The following is an 18,567-nucleotide window of genomic DNA, read 5'->3' on the forward strand; positions in this document are numbered from 1 at the left end:
CTCAGAGGAAATTGGTGACTTTTAATAAAGTTTTAGTGAGCTTGTATTTTTTTGTTCTACACTTTTATCATTCAAATAGCAGAATTGATGTGATACACTAGCAGCTCTGATTATGAGTCGAAACCTTTTGTGTTATTTACATCTGTGTGGTTTGATCTGATGGGTGGACTAACTGTCCAGATAGCAAAAGAATGAAGGATATGTTTCATTTGCTTATACAGGCAACAAACCTGATTAATTAAGCAAACCTTTTGTTTGAGCTAATAGGAACAGTAGTACTTTTTTATTTTTGCCATATCATGATATTACATCTTAACAGCCACTAGGTGGCGCTCCATCACTGTCATTTGATTTAGTAGAGACCTGTGAACTGGACATAATCAGCTACAGCAAGCTGAATAGCAGACACAATGATTTAATGTGAATTTGATGTTTTTTGTTTGTTTGTTTGTTTGTTTGTTTTTAATGAATATAATGTAAATTACGTGGCCTGGTTAACTGCACTAACACATAAAGACCATTATTAATTTTACAATGTTTAAAATGTTGAAGGGTTTTGAAGGATTTTCAATCAAAGACACAAAGTATTTAGGTCTTCATTTAACAAAAAATGTAGTAACCAGACAACAGACAAGATCTCCTCTCTAAAGCGGAAGGTCTTTCTCACTTTGTGTGTATCCTTCACTTTCTTTATATGTGAATGATTGTACTGCTAAATCTGGCAATAAAATTTTCCTCAAATTTATATGCAAAAACAGGTCTCATAATCTTAAAAAATCAGTGATTTCCAACTGTAGAAGTGACGGAGGACTATAAAGTGGTAATAACACCATTAATGTGTTTAAAATAAATTGGATTAGAAATTGGTTTTTTTATTCCTAATTATATCTTTAATAAAATTGGAAGCCTCCCTTTAATCTTAAAATGCAATAGGCCTAATATATAAATAAATTATTTATAAATAAAACCCCATTTATAATATATTCAAAATAAAATACTTTGGCATATTTTGTCAATGATCCATATAACAAAACCCATTGGAAAACCATTACAATGAACGTTTATTTTAGTCTACAGCTGAAAATGTTCTGAAATCAACAGACACACCTGTAGTTTTGATGTTAGTATTTACTTTTCAAGCATGCAATATTTTCAGTCTGTTGCCCGAGAGTCACTGTGGTATAAACAATACAGGAAGCTATTCTTTTGTAATGAGACGACCTCAAAAAAGGATATGACATCACAGATAGGACCCCTGTAGACCCTCATGACTGTGTGTAAAGGTTAGTAAATCTCTTAAAAATAATTTCTATAATATGGCATGATTAGTTTAGATTCACATGTCAAATCATAAAATCTCCCCAAAAAGGACATGGAAGGACATCCTATATTTGTTAACATTTGGGACAAATTCAAATTCACATCATTACAACAACAGAGTTCTGCAGTTTTCACTGTATAATGTTAAATCATGAGTCAATTTCACAAAATGCCACATTACACATCTCACACAACTCAAACCTTCAACTAATCAGCAAATGAAGTTCACTATTGATTATAGACATTATTTTCAACATCTTGGACATCCTCATTTGCCTTTGACCCATTTAACACTATAGTATTTGTTACTCTGTGTGGTTCATGCTATAGGCTCACAGAAACTCTTGATGTTTGTCCATCTATCAGACCAAAACCACATTTCTTTCCAGATCTAAAGGACTCGGACCACATCAGGTTTCGTTTTGACTCGAAACTGAACTTGTAGAGCGGAAAATAATGCATTCAGTGGAACCATTTTTCACAAGAAAAACTCTAAGACGTCTTCTGTACGGGTAAGTAAGTCTTGATTTGATGACTTTTTGTAGCCTAGTAGCTATATAAAGCGCGATCACAGGCACGCGCACACTCGCGGAGGCGCGCAGAAAATTCATTTTATCCGACTGAAGACTTTCGATGTTCGTTATTTCGCTACAGATCACGAAGCTTCAAGCTTTGATTTTTTTTTTTTTAATCCATGTAGGTACTATAATAGATTAAATATCTTAATAAACCCACGGAAACCATCTTCCGCAAAGTTTAAGGAAATTCGTTCTTATTGCGGTCATTTTCCAGAAACGTCAAGCGACCTCAAAGAAAATGAACGCATTTGTTTGGTTCTGTTTGTGTTATCAACTCCAGTTTGGTAAGTTATTCGTGTTTTTAGGTTACAAGTTATTTATGTTGGGGAAATAAGATATGAAAAACCTGTGGTAAAAAATACAGATCTACAGTTTATCGACCAGGTCCAAACTTGCCAATAGCTATTTGACATTTCACAAAAACCACCTTAAAGTGGTTTATTACTGGTCTACTAGCTTTGTACAAGATAATGACCAGTTTGGACCAAATAATCTGTTTTCCAGGTGTGTTTGGTGTCGGGACAGGTGAAATCAAAAGGGTAACAGAGGGAGATTCTGTTACTCTAAACATTAAGCCTCAGAGAGATAAGGAGCTACTTTGGTTGTTTGGAGATCAAGAGGCTCTCATTGCTGAAATGAAGGTGGAAACCGGAGTCTTTAGAACATACGATGGTGCTGATGGGAGATTCACAGGCAGACTGGCGCTGGACTATAGCAGTGGATCTCTGACCATCACAAACATCAGAACTGAGCATGCTGGACGCTATCAACTTCAGATCATCAGTGATACGGGACATCAGTCGGACGAGACATTCACAGTTTCTGTCTATGGTGTGTTCTTCGTATTGTTTTATTTGTACTGTGCACTTATTTAGCATTATTTAGTTTATTCTAACTTGATTTTCCAGCTCGTCTGCCTGTTCCTGTCATCAGCAGAGACTCTTCACAGTGTTCCTCATCATCAGGATCATCAGTGTCAGAATGTTCACTGTTGTGTTCAGTGTTGGATATGAGTCATGTGACTCTCTCCTGGTACAAAGGAAGCAGTTTATTGTCCAACATCAGTGCATCTGATCTCAGCGTCAGGCTCGCTCTTCCTCTGGAGGTGGAATATCAGGATAGAAACACCTACAAATGTGTGCTGAACAATCCCATCAGCAACCAGACCAAACATCTGGACATCAGTGGACTCTGTCAGCCATGTCCAGGTACAACAGTATGTATATTTGCTCATATTTAGTATGCAACTTTATTTACAGTAATGCCACTAACATTAAAGAGAGAAAAAGAGAATGAAAATTAGGTGCATATGACTTTTAGACAAACACAATCGGAGATATTTTTAAAAATATTAGTCCTCCAAGGTTTATAATGGTATTTTGACATTTAAAAAAAAAAAAAGCATCCATCCTCCAGTGGATTAATAAAGGTCTTTTTAAGCGAAGTGAGAAAAATATCCATATTTAAAACTTTATAAATTCAGATAACTAGCTTCCGGCGGACGACCGTACGCATACTGTGCAATTTATTTATTTATATTTTTAAGCAGGAAAGGATTAAAAACAACCGGGCCTGACTCAGTATAAAACTGGTTTTCAGCAGGTTCCTGCTCAATTTGGGCGGAAGACCAACGTTTGACCCGAACGCAATGATGAACGCAGAAGCTTGGAGGAGAGAGCAAATCAAAACACCGGTCACGAATTAGAAGTCTAAAATGAGAAATTTTAAAGAGAAATGTCAGAGGATTTTGATATAAGAGAAGAAGAGCTTGAGTTTGTTGCACAGCCTTATTTGTTTGAACCGCAAGACGCGTCTATTACAATACATCTACATCCTGCGTCATACATCGCATCAGAGGATTACTCACAGGGTTGCCAGGTTTTCACAACAAAACCTGCCTAATTTCTACTCAAAACTAGCCCAATTGAGTTTCAGGGGGGGGTCTACCGGTAAAAATCATGTTCAGGGAGGTAAAATCCCCATTTTTGGTGGGGTTCCCTGGTAAAATTTGCATTCCAGGGGCTAAATATCATATTATTTGGTGTCGCTTCAACCCGCGGACATGGAAAACAAGCCGCGTCAACAGTGTTAAACTAGCCTAATTCCGCAGGAAAACCATGAACTTGGCAACATTGATTACTCATTTGAGTCGAGTTGCGTACGGTTGTCCGCCATAAGCTAATTATTTGAGTTTATAAAGTTTTAAATACGTTTAAGTATCTTAAAATAAAGTTTTACATTTTTTTTTTTAACAAAAACACATCAAAATGCCTTTATTAACCCCCTGGAGCCATATGGATTACTTTGATTATGGATGAATTTTTTAAGTTGGCTTGAAAAAGCCAACTTACTGTTATGCTATTTTCTTCTGAGACTAAAATTTCCAACTCTAACTCCTCCTAGAGCTTTAACTCTACATACTCCAAACTCGGGTCAGACCTTCAGACTGTTCTGACTTAGTATGCTATATCTTTTCTAACTGATCCGACTTACGGTTTTCCCAAAAATGACTATTAAAGCTCGGAAAAATCCCATTGACTTTCATTGACGGAATGTTCAAATGAGCCAAGACTTTCAAATTCCAACTGTCAAAATTCAAATTTAAACTACGGAAGCCCATTAGACTCAAACTCAATTAGACTCAACTGCCATTCTATGTACTGTTTCTAATCAATTGAAACTCATAAACCTCTCTATCTATCTATCTATCTATCTCATAGCAACCACCCAAAACAACTTAGCAACTGCATAGAAACACCTTAGCAACCACCCAGAGTACCCTAGCAACCACATAGCAACACCCTAGAAACCACCCCGAGTACCCTAGCAACTGCATAGAAACACCTTAGCAACCACCCAGAGTACCCTAGCAACCGCATAGCAACACTTTAGCAACCACCCCTGAGTTCCCTAGCAACCGCATAGCAACACCCTAGCAATGACCCTGTGTACCCTAGCAACCGTATAGCAACACCCTAGCAACCACCTTGAGTACCCTAGCCTTGAGACTCTATCTATCTATCTATCTATCTATACTACTAAACTAAAACTTTCAAACTTCAAACTTTTAAAACTACTTCAAACTTTCTAGCTAGGCTTTTTCAAGCCAACTTAAAGTTTGTCTTCAAACTTTTTAATCTAGTTTTTGTTGTTGTTTTAAAACTTGGGCAGCCATGGAAGATGAAGGATATTTTTTAAAAATATCTCAGATTGTGTTCTTTTAAAAGAAGAAATCATATACATATAGACAGTCATATACACCTAGGATAAATCATGGGAAAATTTTCATTTTTGGGTGAACTAACTGACTTACATACATTGTAAACTATATTCTTAGTCGATTTTTCTCCATTCACTCATGTTTTCCAGCTCCTCTGCCGATTCCTGTCATCAGCAGAGACTCTCCTCAATGTTCTTCATCATCACCAGACCAGAACTGTTCACTGTTGTGTTCAGCCGTGAATGTGAGTCACGTGACTCTCTCCTGGTACAAAGGAAACGGTTTATTGTCCAGCATCAGTGCGTCTGATCTCAGCATCAGTCTCTCTCTTCCTCTGGAGGTGGAATATCAGGATAGAAACACCTACAGTTGTGTGATCAACAATTCATTCACCAACCAGACCAAACATCTGGACATCTCTCAGCTCTGTCCGCCATGTTCAGGTACACAAGTTCTGACACTAGAACTGTATCAAACATTCTGATCTTGAACTTTTTTCAGTGGCTTTTTGCCTTTCCTCAGGCCGCACGCACTGTTGTGGTTTTACTGAAACTGTCATCCGATTGGCTGGCTCTGCTCTGGTGGGCGTGGCTACTGTTGCTGTTCTGGTTTATGACATCAGATCCAGAAGATCGTATCAGAAGAGGAGAGAGCAGATGACCCCGCCGCACGCAGATGAATATGATGATGTGGCATCAGGTCACTAGGTGATGATGATCAGCTGTCCATTACAGGAATGCAAATAAGGAATATACCAACATCTCAAACTCTGCTGACATATTGTCAGTCATGCAGAGAATAATAAAATCCACAGAATGAAAACATGAAAACAAATACTCTGATAATGGACACTTTAAGTGTTTCATAAGTGATTATAATGCCATCTGGTGGTTGTTTTTAGTGCCTAATGTCTTGCTGTATCTGTGTTGTTCCAAACATTTACTTTTAATGTACATTTTATATCTTTTTTTTAAGTGTAACAATCTTTTCAGTGTAACAATATTGTCAGGCATATTTACAACAAAAATCTGTTTATGCCATATTAATTTTACATTTTTAAACTTTGCCACTATCCTAGGTTTTGCCCATTTGTCAGCAAGAATTTTTTACTAATTTAAAATGCAATACAATTTAATATGCTCACTTATTCTTTTATATATTTTAATATGTACAGGTCAGAATAAGTATGTTGTTTGATTTTTACATAAATATAAGTGTTACACTGAATGATAATGGAACATTATTTCACCCACATTTTGACATTTGTGACCCTGGACCCTAACCAGTCATAGGTCACATGGGTATATTTGTAGCAATAACCAACAATACATTGTAAGGGTCAAAATGATTGATTTTTCTTTTATGCCAAAAATCATTAGAATTTTAAGATCATGTTCCATTAAGATATTTGTAACATTTTCCAACCGTAAATAATATTCAAAATATATATTTTTGTGAGTGGATATGCATTGCTAAGGACTTAATTTGATCAACTTTAAAGGTGATTTTCTCTTTTTGCACCCTCAGATTTATATGATTTATAAATATCAGTTTCAAAAAATTGACCCTTATGACTGGTTTTGTGGCCCACGGTCACATTTTATTCTCCAAAAACTTATTTGAAACTTTAAAAGTAAACGTTTTACTTGCATTTAATGTGCTTTCTATGTATATAACATCACTTTTTGTAAATTTCTATTGATGCGGACATCTAAATGTCTTTGACCCATAAACATATATAAAATGTGCATTGTTTCAGAGCAGCTTTATAGAAATAAGTTCTGCAGTGAGAAAAACATGTCATGCCTAATGCAGCGTTCAGTCTTCCGCCTAAAAACTAGAAAAAGGGGTAAAACCATAGAACAGAATTGTCTTGAGGGACTCTGATCATTTTAGCAATAGAGTGAAAAAACACTGATTAATATTGAAAATATGCTGTTGTAATTGAGCATGATATATATAACTGAGAATAATAATAATAATAAATACATATGTTACTTTCATTTACTTGCATCTCTTATATTTTCCAGTCACTATTTTTTTTGCCAAATAAACCTGAACTGCACATCATCAACTACTACAGCAAGCTGAATGGCAGACACAATAATTTTATGTGAATTTGATGGGGGTTTATTCTTAATGAATATAAATTAAGGCGTTGCATGGAAGTGTTTTTTTTTTTTTTTTTTCCAATAACAACGTGCTCTCACTGTAAACTAACTAACATAACAGGTAAAATTGGAGTTTGACTTGATGCAGCATGTCCGAAGATCACATATCTGACTAATTGTCAAGGGTTTTCTGGTAACACAAGTAACTTACTGAGGGCAGATTTCTATTGGTAGCCTATCTCAAGTACAAATCCTTGTAATCAATAGATTTAAACAAAGTTTCATTCAAGTCTTCAAAGATAAAAAAAACATTCCGAGATTAGAGTGCAGCGGTGTCCGCGCATACTGCAGTGCGCACGCGTCGAACCTGCAGAACGCGGAAAGGTAAGTATGCCCGAAACTTTCTGATAAGTTTATCCCGAGGAAGATCTGGTAAGAAACATCTGTTAGCCATCAACATTTGCCACACACTTTTCAATCAACAAGTGAGTATATATTAATATGTTAAACAATTGTTTTTAATTTGTTTTCTCATTTAATACATTGTTCTGAACAAATGACACTGTTTTGATAGGGACCAATCCGTGGCTGAATAGCTAATTATAGTTGGTGACTAAATGTTGTAAAATAAAATAAAAATACCATTATTCTCACCAGGTCATTTTATTAACCAACCCTCTGGACACCCATTAATTTCTAAAAGTGCCAAATTTTAAAAGTGGTTAATCAGAAGAATTACAATGACAACCTCCAAAGATGAGCACAAACCCTGAATAATATCCATTTTATGCCAAGTCTCTCTGTGTATGAAGATGTTTTAACCTATGATCTAGCCCAGGTGCACTTCAAAATAGTATGACATAACACATCCTCTTTCGCAGAAATCACGTGACTTGGTCAGTTTGACACGAGCCCGAGCGCATCGCCTGTACACTGAATCACTGCTGTCATTCAGCTTAGATGCGGTCAGAAGCGGCATCAATATGAGGAACCGTTCCTTCATTGTTTGGGTTTTTTTACTTGTCGACGGTGAGTCACATTTCATTTTTATTGGTTCAACACTTTCAGTTTCAATATAAACTGAAAATGCACGTGTTATTATCCTTTTCCTATCCTTATCCTTTTGTTTTATATATTCAGTGTTTCTTAACATACACATTTTTATTACTTTTCTGCAATTAGAGGTTGTTATAAATCACATTGTGAATAATGACAGATGACATCAGCATTTTAAGTATATTTTGTGGGGTAAGTTGTTTGTGCATGCGTGTGTCTGGTAGTGAACACTAGAGGGCGCTGACGGCCTCTAATATTCTAAGCATTATTATTTTTCCTGAAAATTGACTGCAACACAAACGCATTTTGTGGTATAGTACAGAACATAAACGGGGGGAAACAAACAAACATCAATGTAAATGGCCTTTTTTTGCTTTTAATGATGATAATCTTGTTTATCGCTTCAACAGTTTCAGTGTCACTCAACACACCGGAAATAGAAAATAAGAACTTGCAAAGCAAGCTTTTAGCCTCAACAGTAGAATGAAACCTCTTGCAACAATGTAACAATTGTACATTGTAACAATAGTGTTGGTTTATTAGTGTGGTAGCCTAATACAGTCAATTTATTCTGAATAAGTATACCATCCCCTAACACCACCTTTATTAAGTTTTTTAAAGATTTTGTTTGTTTGTTTGTTTGTTTACATTAAGAAAGTGCATGTGACAGTCTGGTCAGACAAAGTATTTTGTAATTTAACATCCATCTGGGTCAATGACGTGACGGGTCATTTCTTTGTCCAAAGATTTTAATAATAATAAAAAACAAAGATATGACATCCAAAGTATGTAAGGTAGTACAACTAGATCTCTTTTACTGAATCCAAAAGGTTTTAATTATATTTTTCTTCATATAAAGGTATTTTAAAGATTTTGAAGTGTCAAAAGGTCATTCGGTTTAACCGTCCAAAGGCCAATACAGCCATTTCATTTGTGATTAAAATATCTTAAAATGTAATAAATGTATATATTTTTATTCTGGCATGATTTTATAACATCATATATCAACGTAGTGCAAAATGGTATTTTTGGACCATTTGGGTCCATTTTGGATCAAGTCATGTGATCAATATCATGTGACATGATGTGACATCATTCAGACACCTGTCGTGAAGCAAAGTAACTAACTCTCTTTTAACTATTTGAAGAATTCATGTTTTCTCTTGATCATATGCATGTCCCAAAACATCAGGTCATTCGGTGCAACCACTATAAAACATGGAAAATGTTGTAATATTTTAAAAACTTGTACTGAATATAAAAATGTTTGTTTGCTAGATATCAGCCTGTTAGCATTGTTTGAAAATATCGTCATTCGGTGTAACCAAAATTTTGGTTAAACCGAATGACTGGACTTTGGTGACGAATTTTTTTGACAAAATCACTGTTAATTGATTATAAAACCACATAATCTCATAGTTAACACTTAATAAAACTTCAAAATTAATTATATTTCTATTATGTTTTTATTACACTTATTCGCCAATGACCCGTTAACATTAATGCAAGCCAGTCTATGAGCCAGTTGTAAAATTCTACTTGAGCTTTTTTTTCTTTTTAGTATTTTGCACTGAGTGAGTAATTGCTTGAATAGATATGTGGTACGTTAAATATCAACACTACAGTATTAGATTGCAAACCCTGTTTCCATTTGGTCTGCAGGTGTGTTTGGTGTAGATACAGGTGAAGTGAAGACAATATCAGTGATGGAGGGAGATTCTGTCACTCTACATCCTGATGTTACTCAAATACAGAGAGATGTTACGATACTCTGGATCTTCGGACATAACAACTCTGTCATAGCTCGAATAAATAGAAAAGATGTATTTTTCCGTACATTTGATGGGGATGATGGGAGATTCAGAGATAGATTGGAGCTGAATGAACAGACTCTATCTCTGACCATCAGGAACATCAAAACTGAACATTCTGGACTTTATAAACTGAGCGAAGATGTGATATTTGAGATGTTCAGTATTATTGTCCAAGGTGAGTATAGTTCAGTCTTACAAAGTGATAATTGTCTGAGAACACTTAAAGGATTCGTTCACTTCAGAATTAAAATTTCCTGATAATTTACTCTCCTCCATGTCATCCAAGATGTTCATGTCTTTCTTTCTTCAGTGGAAAAGAAATTAAGGTTTCTGAGGAAAACATTCCAGGATTTTTCTCCATATAGTGGACTTCACTGGGGTTCAACGGGTTGAAGGTCCAAATGTCAGTTTCAGTGCAGCTTCAAAGAGCTCTACATGATCCCAGACGAGGAATAAGAGTCTTATCTAGAGAAACCATCGGACATTTTCTGAAAAACATAAAAATTATATACTTTTCAACCACAAATGCTTGTCTTGCACTGCTCTGAGATGATCCACGCATGATGTAATTATGTTGGAAAGATCATGTATGATGTAAGCGGAAGTACCGCGGTAGGGCGAGAAACTCCATCACATTTTCTCCTCCAACTTCAAAATCGTCCGATATCGTTGTTTTATTTTTTTTTGTAAAGGCCATTTGACTTAGTCTTTGCACGTTCACTTTGTAAACACTGGATCGGTACTTCCTCCTTCGTCACACGTAACCTTTCCAACATGATTACGTCATGCGTGGAGCATCACAGAGCAGTGCTCTAGATGAGCATTTGTGGTTAAAAAGTATAAACTTTTTTTTTTTTTTTTTTTTTTTTTAGAAAATGTCCGATGGTTTCTCTAGATAAGACTCTTATTCCTCGTCTGGGATCATGTAGAGCTCTTTGAAGCTGCACTGAAACTGACATTTGGACCTTCAACCCGTTGAACCCCAGTGAAGTCCACTATATGGAGAAAAATCCTGGAATGTTTTCCTTCATTTCTTTTCGACTGAAGAAAGAAAGACATGAACATCTTGGTTGACATGGAGGAGAGTAAATTATCAGGAAATTTTCATTCTGAAGTGAATGAATCCTTTAAGATGCTGTAAAATAATCACAAGTTTCACCGGTTAACCTGTTTATTTTTTAGATTTTGTGTCACAGATATTTTTAAAATGTATTTTCAATATTTGTGTTTGTTTGAGTATCTGACCTGCCCAACATTCAGCTGAGTGGGATTATTTATTTGTCCAACCAAATGGTGTGAGTGTTGAGCACATGCTTGCTGAATTACAGTGATTATTATTGCAATTTCCTTTTGTAAAGTCAGTGATGCATGCATTAGTCTACACAATGCACTTTTGGTAGGAATACAAATATCACAGATTCCTAAATACAAACTTTTATGCATGGTCTTTCACTATAAGCACTCACTGTAAAATGTAATTATGTGAAAATTACATACTGACTTATAAACATGATTTCTTTTTTAAATGGTTTCTGTTTGTTTTCACGTGTTTATTGTTGAGACAGGTAATGTGGAGTCAGTGTCAGTAAAGGAGGGAGATTCCGTCACTCTACACACCGATCTGACTGCAGTACAAAACAGTCAGATACTGTGGAGATTTGGAGATAACAACATTACTGACTTAACCTGTTAACAGTCGCCCCCAGTAGTGTAGCTCAAAGCCAAACCTGACATACTCACACTAAAACAGTCACAGTTCATGAACGCTCTGGACTACAGAGATAACTGGGATCTCTTTAAAAAGATGAGGGTTGAGAGTTTGATGTTCAAATATCAGACTTAAATGTAGTAATACAAATAATGAGTAAGATTAGTTATTGTTATATTTTTTAAACGAACGCTGGTTTTATTTGCAAAAATATATATTTCAGGAAAAACATGGAACTCTGCCAGAGCAACAAAAAAATCAGTGAAGTCAAAGCTACAAGACTGATAAAGTTAAAATTCAAATTTGAGAATAGAGCCATTGAAAATTAGGTTTCTGTAAGCTTTTTGTTCTTGGGGAAAGTAAAATTTCAAAAGGGCACTAGGAAAGTGTAAAAGGCAATTACTTATTAATTTAAGGTGAAAGGTGATTTATTATGAAGGAATAAGCAAAGTTGTAACTACACATCCTGTTTCAATCAGAAATATGCCACATTACAAAAATAAAATAATTATGGAAGCCATTTTATATTTAAGAGTAACACTAAGAGCAAGAACAGAAGATGTGTGCAAAGGTGAAGTGTGTTTTATATAAAAACATTCTCTTTTAATACAGTCTCATATCCCAGTTTAATATGTAGCCATCCATAAGAAAGCAATTCATGGGTTTATTTTTATCAGAAATGTATAAACACTCTTAGCCTACTCTGTGCTGCTTTCAAAACATTGATCTGTTTGTTTGTTTGTTTGAGTGTCTGTCTGACCTGCCCAACATTCAGCTGAGTGGGATTATTTATTTGTCCAACCAAATGCTGTGTGTTGAGCACATGCTTGGCGAAAACAGTGATTATTATTTTTGCAATTTCCTTTTGTACGTCAGTAACGCATGAATTGGCCGACACAATGCACTTTCGGTAAAAAATACAAATATCAAGATTCCTAAATATAAACTGTTATGCGTGAAAACCTTGGAATCATAAACTTTAAGCATCTACAGGTTTTATTTCCATCCATCAAAACCTGACCAGCGTTACACTGACTGATCCAGTATCAGCATATTCGGACGTCCCATCAGCCGGTGGCGCTGTTTGAATGTTTTGAATCACTGGCCAATCAGAACTGCAGAAAGAAGGCTAGGGGCGGGGTTACTTGTTCGTAAGAATCTAGCAAACATAAAAATATACTTTTGCTTCTCAAACTGACCTCGGAGTGCAAACTTTGTTGACATTTGCAGCAGTGATGCTTTTCTCTAAAGAAATATTGCGTGAACAATACAGTATTTTTCGATGTTTCTACTAATTACTATTTTTTGGGAGTAAAATCTAATTCATTTTGTCTTCAAGATTAGGCTATTTGCATGCAAATTACGCCGATGTTTAGATGACTGAATTTCTCTTTCATGGTCACTGGATAAAGACTGTTAAGAACTCTACATTTTGTTGTTTTTTGTTTTGATTCCAAGTCTTGATACAAATAAAAGTGATGTTATCGCTATGAAATTATGATCGTGTATATTAAAGCATAAGCCTTTGAGCTTTCGAATGACGTATTGTTAGTCAAATTTAAACAAAATTTACTTGGTAAAAACATACAGTAAATACCAAATAACAAACAAAGGTACCGACAGTGGTCTCGAGCAAGTTAATGGGTTAAATGGCAACATATATGCGGGATGGACAGGCATATTTTATCTGAATGATCAGACCGGAGAACTCACCATCAGAAACGTCCGAACCAGGCAGTCTGGAAATTATGACGTGAAGATAAAAAACAACAACATGTTGATTTTACACAGGACATTCCATATTAATCTCAGTGGTGAGTATATGTCAACTCTTTCGAAACATTTTTAGATTCTTTTAAATTCTGTAATTATAATTACGTTTTTTTAAAAACACCAATTTAAAAATAAATATATATAAAAGTAATTTTAATGATAGAATTACAGCCAAGTATTTGAATTAACTAAAAAAAAAAAAAAATGTATGTATAGCCTAAGTTAGTATGTAACCAGAAATTGAAGAAGGCTTATTGGTTTGACAAATTGAAATTAGTTCATCCATTGCAGAGATTATAATAAATAATGATCTAATTTGAAGTCTTATCGTTTTTAAAAAGGCAGCAGCTAAGTGACAATATATAGCAGCATTTTCTTAGCGATATGCTATTTACACTAGGTGAAAATAGTGATCGATTCTATTTACACCATGTAAAAGTATCAGTTCTTTGCAATAAGAATAAATAGTAATTAGATGCTATCTATACTTTATATTGGCAGATACTATTTTCACCTCAGTATTTTTTTTTTTTTTTTTTTGTACATTACCAGGATTCAATAACATCATAGAGTGTAAATGATTTTATTTATTAAAATTATTAAATGGATGCTGCCTTATTGGGAGAATAAAAACTCTTCCCCCCACACCTAGCCCTACCCAATAAACACTTTTAATATTATTGAACATTGAATTTAATTTTTAATGAAAATAAATGTGAGCTCAGCACAAGATGGAATCGAACCCGCGTCGATAAACCAGTCCTACAATTGCGCGTTACTGCTGCGCCACTAAAGACATTGAGTTGTGCGTGTCTTTTTTGTGGCCCAACCAGACATTGGTGGGCGGAGCTAGAGTAAATAGCATTTGCCAACAAGGGAAGCTATTTGCACTTGGTGTATATAGACCATATAGACACTCCGTTTTAGGCAGCCTAGCAGCCCATATTCGGGATGTTCAGAGCCGATCTCAGTGTCTGAGTTAAAGGGACAGTTCACTAAAAAAAAATGAAAATTCTGCAATTATTTCCCCATTCTCATGTTGTTCCAAACCTGTATTAATTTCTTTCCTTTGCTGGCCACAAAGAAGATCTTTTGAAGAATGTTGGTATTCAAAGTTTCTGGACCAGTTTTTTTTTTTTTTTTCATTTTTGGGTGAATCCCTTTGAGGTCAATGACTGATTTGTAACGAATCACTCGAAAGTCATTGCATTTATTATTTATTTTTATTTACTGTCAGACTGTCCGAGACATGCAAATAAGACATTACTATAGGTTGCGTCTTGCTTCAGACTTGACAGACTGGCATTTTGATGCCACACACTCCATGCTCCATATCTCCCTTTTTTCCTTTTTGTTGCAATTATTCTGCTTAATGTACAAAATAAAATACAAGAAGTTTATACAGAGAGAGAGAATTATAGAGTATCTTATTATTAGATATATTGAAATTACTCCATAGTGACAGATGCTCCTTTTTTACCTTTGAGTCCCTTTCCCCGAGAAATCTGTACATCCCTGTATTCATTGGATTGATTTTTTTAAATGTGCACCAAGCACTAGGAAAATACAAGTATCTCAGTATTCAACAACTAACCTAAAGTGCCCCAACCAAAGGGAACAACATTCAAGATGACTTTGGAAAATTAGTAAATGAAACTAAAGAGAAAGCTAACTGCAGAAGTTGGGCGAAATTAATGAAAATTCCTACCACTACCACTTGTACACATCCAAATCAGTTGAAGTAACAAAGGCATTGTATGCAAATAGTACTGATTACTAGATTTTAACAATGAATTTGTACATTTAGTAAAGTCAACTAAAAGTATTACAACATTTGTTAGGTATACAGTGAGGCAATTCAAGTTTCTGAGCATGATTATGATGCAATGAACTGTAACAGCCAGGTACATAACAAGGTCAACACTGCAATTTTAAACTGAGGTTTGAGCAGCAATGTACACCTGAGTGAGTTGTACCAATGCAAGGTCCCTTTAAATTGATAGTTCATCCAAAAATGAAAATTCTCTTATTATTTACTCAGTTGACGGTAGCCATTAACTTCCATGGTATGGAGAAAAAAATGCTATGACAGGCTATACTGTGAACTGTTTAGTCACCAACATTATTTAAAATAACTTAATCCTGAGTAAGAACAATAATAAAAGTAATTCTTAGCAAACACCTAATTAGACTCAAGAAAGCTTGATGATCCTACATGTTGTGGTAGTTCCTAAAATGAATGTTAAGTGTAATCTGTGTTTGTTCTCCAGGTGTGTTTAGTGATGAGAAAGACGGAGTGAAGACGGTGTCAAAGAAGACAGGAACTGATGTCCTTCTACACACTCACGTGATTGAAATAGAAAAAGATGATCCGATAGAGTGGACATTTGGACCTCAAAACATTTCCATAGCAAAAACTGATGGAAAGAGCAAAAATATTTTATATAACTACAATGATCTGAGATTCAAGAACAGACTGTATCTACAGATTGACAGTGGAGATCTCACCATAAGTGATGCCAACAGTGAACACTCAGGACTTTATCAGCTGAAGATCATGAACAACACATACACCATACAGAAGAGATTCAGTGTTACAGTCAGTGGTGAGTAACTCAATGTGCTTTATGAACAATTTAGATATTGTGATGTCAGGACATATTTGTTTTTGTTTTAAGACCCCCTTTACACCAAGAATGATAACTATATTATCATCCACACCAACAGACATTAACATTCGGTTTATTCAAAGTGTTTCACTTGAAATGCAGTGTGTGTGTTTAAGTGTGGTGGATGATGATTGTGTGCTGGACTCTGCTATGCTAAAATAATTATTCAATCTTTATGGATAGGCCTATACTTATTGTTTTTGGCATGAATGGGACTTTACTAGCAAAATATAATTCTGGTGAACTTTTATTGAATATTAAACATTTCTAAAGGAAACTGAATCAGCTAATTACTGTTACTGAAACAAATGGGTATATACACATATGGGTTAAATATTGCTGATGTTTATAGTGTTCGTTCACACTAATGTCTGTCTTTATCATTACAGATTCAGGTCTGTCTTCAGGTGCTATAGCTGGAATTGGTGTTTTGGTGGTGGTCATTGTAGCTGCTGCTGCTGCTGGTGTGATTTACTATTGCTGTAAAACCCCTCGGTCTGTATTGTAAAGACAAATTAGTAAGTATAACATCAGGACATTTTAAAGAGCCTGTCCCTTTTTAACCAATAAGCTTTTAGTTAATGTAACAGCTTTGCAGATGTGCACCTGACTACTTACTGAACTAGAATATCTAGAATATTTCCTGTATTGTATTTAATATGAAACTAAAATATTTCTGTAATAATATCAGTATTACTTTAGTAAAACAGTGATCATTTTAGTAAAAAAAAAATAAATTAAAAATCTAATTTTTATTTTGTTGTTCATTTCTGGAAATTCCATCTTTGTGTATACATAGCCATAAAACAAGGTTAAAAAATAAATAATTTATTTATAACTATTTTCATTTTTCTAACTTACTTTCTTGCTGTGTTTTTTAGATTTCAACAAGGACAGAGGGAATCGGCCCAATGATTCTTTAGGGGATGAATCCTCCAATCAAGATGGTGCATCACCAATGTAACAATATACATGTGAGCTGTTTAAAACTGACCTATTTGTTTAGCTGATGTGTAACTGAACAAGAATCATGAGTTGGTTTCTTTTACAGCTGACATAAAAGTATGCATCAAATACTGTAATCTAAATCTCTGTTTAAATATCTCTTAAACATCCAGCATAGCACTACTCGATGTAAGAACTTTTACATATGGTACTATTTTTGCAGACATTCACTTTTATTTGCCTCATTTTTGTTTAATATTTATCCAAATTTAATTTTGTTTGACATATGAATTCAAATCAATAAAAAAAAAAAAAAAAAAATATATATATATATATATATATATTATATATATATATATATATATTTTTTTTTTTTTTTATGCCATATTAAACACAAATTACTTTTACCCCAAATGCTATTTACTTGTAATTTTACATTTTTAAACTTTGCCACTATCATTTTGCCCATTTGCCAGCAAGAATATTTTACTAATTTAAAATGTAATGAAATTTAGTATGCTCTTATTCTTTTATATATTTTAGTGCGAACAAGTCAGAGTATGTATGTTGTTTCAATTTTTACATAAAGTGTTGCACAAAATTTCACCTACATTTTAACATTTTATTCTCCCAAAACTTATTTGAAACCTTTAAAGTAGCCGTTTTACTTGCATTTAATGTGCTTTCTATGTATAACATCACTTTTGTAAATTTTTATTGATGTGGACATCTAAATGACTTTGACCCATAAACATATATACAATGTGCATTGTTTCAGAGCAGCTTTATAGAAATAGTTCTGCAGTGAGGAAAAACATGTCATGTCTAATGCAGCTTTCAGTCTTATGCCAGGGAAAACCATAGACACAATTGTCTTGAGTGTTTTCTGTTTTCCCCTTTATTACTTGATCAGATATAAACATGAAATCCTAAATGTGAGCAGGATTCAGACTCAGTACTGATCATTTCTGCAATAGAGTAAAAACACGGATTAAAATTGAAAATAATATTCATCCAGCTGTTGTAATTGAGCATGATATATAACTGAGAATAAAAAAAAAAACAATACATATTGTGTTGCTTTCATTTTTACATCTCTTGCAAATGCAAAGAATAATTTCCATTAGCAAGACGAAAATGAACTGCAAAAAAACTATTTTCAGACAATGTTTCAGGATATTAACCAATGTTCCATTTGCTTATTTATTATTATGAATAGCTGATTAGTTCCATATACCTTAACTGTAACCTATAAAGGTATCAGAATATAACATTGATTTTACCAATATAGATATTTCTAAAAATATGTTTCTTCCCATTTTTTAGAAGAAAAGTGTGAAAAATAATTTGTTTAAAACAGAGAGGAAAAAAAA

General features: G+C 34.4%; 2 protein-coding genes across 4 annotated transcripts; both read left to right on the forward strand.

Annotated features, from left to right (window-relative positions):
- Positions 1-272: 272 nt before the first annotated feature.
- On the forward strand, positions 273-6,351 carry LOC125273064 (carcinoembryonic antigen-related cell adhesion molecule 6-like). Of its 2 annotated transcripts, none has more exons than XM_048198324.1 (5): positions 273-1,832; positions 2,403-2,729; positions 2,807-3,106; positions 5,268-5,561; positions 5,641-6,351. In XM_048198324.1, the coding sequence occupies exons 2-5, from the start codon at positions 2,534-2,536 to the stop codon at positions 5,823-5,825; spliced, it is 975 nt and encodes a 324-aa protein (XP_048054281.1). In that variant the 5' UTR covers positions 273-1,832; positions 2,403-2,533; the 3' UTR covers positions 5,826-6,351. The 2 variants fall into 2 exon arrangements, with proteins under 2 accessions (XP_048054281.1, XP_048054280.1); XM_048198323.1 differs by lacking the exon at positions 273-1,832 and adding an exon at positions 1,890-2,182.
- Positions 6,352-7,590: 1,239 nt separating this feature from the next.
- Positions 7,591-18,262, forward strand: LOC125273069. 2 transcript variants are annotated; one of them, XM_048198332.1, is made up of 8 exons: positions 7,591-7,714; positions 8,111-8,258; positions 9,948-10,274; positions 11,665-11,780; positions 13,453-13,621; positions 15,851-16,186; positions 16,639-16,767; positions 17,131-18,262. In XM_048198332.1, exons 2-7 carry the CDS (start codon positions 8,213-8,215, stop codon positions 16,755-16,757), a joined length of 1,113 nt encoding a protein of 370 aa, XP_048054289.1. In that variant the 5' UTR covers positions 7,591-7,714; positions 8,111-8,212; the 3' UTR covers positions 16,758-16,767; positions 17,131-18,262. The 2 variants fall into 2 exon arrangements, with proteins under 2 accessions (XP_048054289.1, XP_048054290.1); XM_048198333.1 differs by lacking the exons at positions 11,665-11,780; positions 13,453-13,621.
- The last annotated feature ends 305 nt before the right edge of the window (positions 18,263-18,567 follow it).

This window comes from Megalobrama amblycephala, linkage group LG7 (assembly GCF_018812025.1).
Source record: "Megalobrama amblycephala isolate DHTTF-2021 linkage group LG7, ASM1881202v1, whole genome shotgun sequence".
NCBI classification, from domain to species: domain Eukaryota; kingdom Metazoa; phylum Chordata; class Actinopteri; order Cypriniformes; family Xenocyprididae; genus Megalobrama; species Megalobrama amblycephala.